Here is a 6,032-nt window from a genome sequence, read left to right on the forward strand (position 1 = left end):
TCATGAGTGCTGATCTAGAATCAGTTACACGTTTTAGATCATAATGAATAAGATTAGATGGACAGGGGGGACCTGATCCTAGATCAGCACTCCTATGGGCCCTGGAGTGGTTTTCACCAAGTCAAATTCCTTTTAAAGGATGCACAAAATATAATCTTTACCTTACATCTTTCATGGTTAGTTATACCAACTAATGTAGTTTGTGGGCATTGTTTTGAACTCATACACAATCCAACCAAGTCCGTACAAATGAAGACAGCCTCAAGAAGTCATTTTTCCTTTTTTTTTATTTTTCAAAATTACTTGTTTCTGTACAACAAAATCTGTAGCAGACTTCCGCTCCACTTTGCATTGAACCTGAACGTAACTTGGCCTCTCTCTGTACAACAGTCCTATATCCGACCACACACACATCCATTCCTCCTCTTTCTATCAGATTCTCTCTCATCCATTATCACCGTTGCCCTGCCCCACCAACTGAGGTGTCTCAATAGTCTTGAGTCCCCTCCTCATCTCTCCTTTGTTTGCAATGACGCGAAAGGACAGGTTAAAGTGAATTTCCAACATGCAGTCCTTTCACTTGTGCTGTGTTTTCTATATGCCGGTGAAGGGGATGAAACAAGGAAAAGGAACTACTTGACTATTGAGACCCACCCCTCTAAGCGTACATCAGCACTACAAGTGGGCAGCGACATCACACATTCTCTGTCCTGTCCGCTCTGTCTCCATGCCCTAGTCTTAACAATCACAGCCTCTGAAAACGAATCCAGCATGTTCCGTAGTGAACGACATGTAAACTGAAGTAAACCACCCCAGATGTGTCTTGAGGTAACAGAGGTTAGAGTATTGAAATGCACCACTGGAGACCAATATTTCCCACCCCATCATTTTGTTGTAATGTTGGTGCTGTTGAGAGTTGGCAGTGTGAGTTTAGGAGCCAATGGTAGATGATTCTCTACACAAGAGATCCTGGGCTCGGTTAGAATACTTTAAAATGGCTCATTGCTTTCTCTTACTCGACTGCTGATTGACTAATGATGAGTGGGAAGGTGAAAGCATAAGAGTGGGACACTTCGCTTCAATCCAATCCTGTTCTATCCAGAAATATCTTCCAGAAAGGAAGGCGCGAGGAAAGGAAGGACAAAATGTAATATTCACACAGACCCCAAGCTATTTATAATGTATGCACTTGCTTGTTCTTGGCTGTTTATATATATATTTAAAGACCAAATAAATTAAACCAACAAAATCAGAGTATTTTTGGTGGAGTGTAGTAGTGTATAGGATGTGTACTGTAGTGTACAATCAGCAAGCTTGGCTGGTCTGTATCAACATGAACCACAAGAAGAGTGAGGTACAATATGGCACAAAACGTGCTGGATTACAGAGGCTGACTTTAGGAGACACTGTATGGTAAGTCTAGAATTCAATATATTCCTACATACAGCTAAAAACATGAACGGCCCCGTCCACATTTAATACTGGCTCTATAACCCTACGACCTTTTGTGGCAATGCACTGCCCAGTAGACTCCGACCCTGAGACCATAGAGGGAATGCTTGGGGAAAGGTAGTCTTTTCTTCTCTTAAAAAAAAAGAATAAAAACAATAGATTTTTTCCATAGCGCTCCATCACAGTAACATTGCTCTTACTCCCCACCTAGTGGTCAAAATTGGCAATTAAAACATTTTAAAAATATATTTTTTTTTTAAACAAAATTAGTGTACAACAAACATTACAACTGCTGTAGTAGTAATAATAATAATAGCAACCATATCTATTTTTCCTCAAAACTATTTTCCAATTTCTATAACTTGGCAAAATTATCATTATTATTCTACCAGCGTTTCAGAGTTAGTGCTTTTATGTACACTTTATAAGTACAATGTAGGACAAAGGTGTTGGACAGTGAACAATCTTCAATTTTACTGTCAAACTTCTGACAGGTATATACTTATATGCATTTCTATAAACATGTATGAATACAAATACTTCTGTACATCACTTTCATGCATTGAACTGTAAAAACTGTTTTATGCACATCTACACACACCTACCAGGCTGTGTGTCCAGGAATGGGTCAAGGGTGAAAAAACTAAGCGAGCATTCAGCGCTGTACACACACACACTTTCAGAATGTTCACTGGGAAATTATTGCTCGGCAGTGGCAGAGTTGTCTTGGGTCAGCCGAGCCACCGGATGGCAGTGTTACATTTGTCATATATTTGAAAATCCTATTACCAAAAACCCCCAACTGTTTCTGTTGTTGCCTCTTGTGGTTCAGCTCCTTGCTTCACCACAAATGTACAGTATATGACACATCATTAACTAGTATGCTTCACGTCTTAGTTTCTGCATTATTTACATAGTTTACACCATTTTAAAGCACCCTCTTCTAATTGAGTTTTATCTCCACATCCATTCGTCTCTCTAAGTTTGATGTCAGCAAAGACACCTACTACTGTTAAAACTCCCCTTTAAAACGGCTGTTTCCTCCCACTTGTATCCCTCCTGTCTGTCTGTGCAGACATTGTAATACTCTATGATGTCGGTCTACTCTAAGCAGCTAGTCTGCGCTACTGACCCCTACTGGTGGCCAGCTGTGTCTGACCTCATTGTTAATAGCCCCGTCCCCTCCCTAATATAAACCCCTCCCCTGAATTCGTGAGAGAGATGACCTCATCCCAATAATAAGAACCCCCTTGAACAATAGGAAGGGTGGACCTGCTTTGGCTCCACCCTTTGTGGTGGTAAACCTGTTTTAGCACCACCCCCTTCATGAACAAACACTCTTGTAGAAGAGGGGGTGGGGACATTCAAACCCCCCCCACTACTCAATGCATCAGCAGTGAGTAGAGGCATATCTCAAACGACACCCTATTCCCCATACGAGGGTTAGGGTGTCGTTTCAGACGCAGCCTCTGAGAAGGGGCAGGCTTGGTTTGTTCTCTCACCCCGCCCCTTTAAGACTGAGGGGTGGAGCCCATCATTGCCCTTCCCCTTTAAGAGTAGGAGAGGTGGGAGCCGTTGGAGATGTGTGAGGTGACCGAGGTGCTCCGGCTAAGACCCCCGTCGCCCCCACCTGCCCCGCCGGGCCCCCCTGAGGCCGTCCTCCTCAGGGGCTGGGGGCTGTTCCTCAGGGCCATCAGGCTGGGGCCCCTGGCCACCAGACCCCCGTAGCCCCCTCCCTGGGAAGACGAGGAGGAGGAGGAGGAGGGTGGGGAGGAGGAGTAGAGGGAGATGGGTGGTGGGGGAGGCGGAGGTGGCAGGAGAGCCAGGGACTGGGCTGAGGCGTGTTGGGAGAGGTGGTGGTGATGATGAACTCCTCCCCCGTGGTGGTGGTGGTGTCCTCCTCCTCCCCCCCACTCTCTCTCCCTGTCCCTCTCCCTCTCGCGGTCCTCACGCTCGCGGCTCTCTCGGTACAGGTGTGGCGTACTCTGGTGGTGGTGGTGGTGGTAGTGCTGGGGGAGGTAGTGTTGTTGCTGCTGGTGATGGTGATGGTGGGAGGACGAGGAAGAGGAGGAAGACGAGGAGTTGGAGGAGTGGCCTCTACCACTCATGTTCATCTCACTATCCCTCCCCAGGCCGTGAGACGAAGTGATCGACTCGGCACGGCTGAACTCTCCACCGCTGCAGCTGTTCTGGCTACGCCACGAAGGGGGCGCCACCGAGTTCTGCACGCCGTGGCTCCAGTGGCTCCCGGAGCGAGGGACAGGGCGGGAGGGCCAGCCCCCGGGGCCAGAGGAGGGGCTGGGATTGGGGTAGCCCTGGTTGAAGGCCTCAGCGGGGATGCCCGTCAGAGCCATGTTGCTGAAGCCAAGACGCATGCTCTCCGAGTCAAATGACTCGATCTCCCGGGCCTGGCGTTCCAGTAGAGTACGGATACGCTCTGAACGCTCGTTCTGCAGAGACAGCATCTCTTCCTCAATCTAAGGGAGAGAGAGAGAGAGGAGAAGGAGAGAGACAGAGAGAGAGGGGGAGAGAAGGAGAGAAAAATGCAATAAGACTACAAACTGGTTGTGTCCCAATAATCTTTTAAGTGGCCTATCCTTTTTGGTGTCATGTACACTACCGGCCAAAAGTTTTAGAACACCTACTCATTCAAGGGGTTTTCTTAATTTTTCCTATTTTCTACATTGTAGAATAATAGCTAAGACATCAAAACTTTGAAATAACACATATGGAATCATGTAGTAACCAAAAAAGTGTTTTTGGTTAAATATTTAATATTTGAGATTCTTCATATAGCCACCCTTTCCCTTGATGACAGCTTTGCACACTATTGGCATTCTCTCAACCAGCTTCATGAGGTAGTCACCTGGAATGCATTTCAATTAACAGGTGTGCCTTAAAAAATAAATAATGCTTTGAGCCAATCAGTTGTGTTGTGACAAGGTAGGGGGGGTATACAGAAGATAACCCTTTTTGGTAAAAGACCAAGTCCATATTATGGCAAGAACAGCTCAAATAAGCATAGAGAAATGACAGCCCATCATTACTTTAAGACATGAAGGTCAGTCAATACGGAACATTTCAAGAACTTTGAAAGTTTCTTCAAGTGCAGTTGAAAAACAATCAAGCGCTATGATGAAACTGGCTCTCATGAGGACCGCCACAGGAATGGAAGACCCAGATTTACCTCTGCTGCAGAGGATAAGTTCATTAGAGTTACCAGCCTCAGAAATTGCAGCCCAAATAAACGCTTCAGAGTTCAAGTAAGAGACACATCTCAACATCAACTGTTCAGAGGGGACTGCGTGAATCAGGCCTTCGTGGTCGAATTGCTGCAAAGAAACCACTACTAAAGGACACCAATAAGAAGAAGAGACTTGCTTGGGTCAAGAAACACAAGAATGGACATTAGATCTGTGGAAATCTGTCCTTTGGTCTGATGAGTCCAAATTGGAGATTTTTGGATCCAACCGTCGTGTCTTTGTGAGACGCGGTGTGGGTGAACGGATGATCTCCGCATGTGTATTTCCCACCGTAAAGCATGGAGGAGGAGGTGTTATGGTGTGGGGGTGATTTGTGTGATTTATTTAGAATTCAAGGCACACTTAACCAGCATGGCTAGCACGGCATTCTGCAGTGATACGGGCTTAGTGGGACTATCATGTTTTTCAACAGGACAATGACCCAACACACCTTCAGGCTGTGTAAGGGCTATTTTACCAAGAAGGAGATGGAGTGCTGCATCAGATGACCTGGCCTCCACAATCCCCCGACCTCAACCAAATTGAGATGGTTTGGGATGAGTTGGACCGCAGAGTGAAGGAAAAGCAGCCAACAAGTGCTCAGCATATGTGAGAACTCCTTCAAGACTGTTGGAAAAGCATTCCAGGTGAAGTTGGTTGAGAAAATGCCAAGAGTGTGCAAAGCTGTCATAAAGGCAAAGGGTGGCTATTTGAAGAATCTCAAATATAAAATATATTTTGATTTGTTTAACACTTTTTAACACCCTTCCACACACACACACACACACACATAATCCCTTCAGACAACCCTCCACCCCCTCTCTCCATCTCGCTCTCACCCTCTGTTCCAGCAGGGCCCTGCGGATAGACACCCTTTGCTCCAGGTCCTTGGCCTCTCTCTCGTGCTGGGAGTCTGTGTGGATCTTGATCTTGCTCTGGTAAGCGTTTAGCAGCTCCAACTCCTGCTGCAGCTGCATTCGCAGCACCTGGTACTCTGCTTCCTGGGTCTCATCCAATCGCAGCTAGAGGAGGAAGAGTGGGAGGGCTGGACGTCAGTAGAGCACACCCTGGCCTAATGGACGGTTTGGGGATGTCTACCACTCAAAATGTGGGATTTGTAGTCCTAATTTGTAATTTTAGTAGTTCTAGAGCTTAGCATGGACGTAGTCTGTTTGTTGAACTGAAATTTGTTGGAATACATTTTTGGTGTAGCTGGTTTAATATGTATGTGTGTGTGTAGTTGATGTATAGTTGGTGTTATCTGCAGTGTGTGCGTGTCTTTGTGTGGGTCTGCGTGTGTGTATAGTTGTTTTGTAGTATAGCGTCGTCGTAGTTGTC

The 6,032-nt window shown here is 46.0% G+C and overlaps 1 protein-coding gene across 1 annotated transcript in view; it reads right to left on the reverse strand.

Annotated features, from left to right (window-relative positions):
• Nucleotides 1–289: 289 nt before the first annotated feature.
• The window catches only part of LOC311102168 (serine/threonine-protein kinase TAO2-like), a 32,707-nt gene continuing 26,964 nt past the window's right edge, over nucleotides 290–6,032 (reverse strand). Inside the window, exons 19-20 of the mRNA XM_084143412.1 lie at nucleotides 5,534–5,716; nucleotides 290–3,929 (exon numbers count right to left, since the gene is read on the reverse strand). Coding sequence (XP_083999538.1) covers nucleotides 3,003–3,929; nucleotides 5,534–5,716 — 1,110 coding nt within the window. The 3' untranslated portion in view covers nucleotides 290–3,002. The remainder of the gene's footprint in view (nucleotides 3,930–5,533; nucleotides 5,717–6,032) is intronic.

The sequence above is a fragment of the Coregonus lavaretus genome, assembly GCF_964263955.1.
Source record: "Coregonus lavaretus genome assembly, chromosome: 2".
Classification (NCBI taxonomy): domain Eukaryota; kingdom Metazoa; phylum Chordata; class Actinopteri; order Salmoniformes; family Salmonidae; genus Coregonus; species Coregonus lavaretus.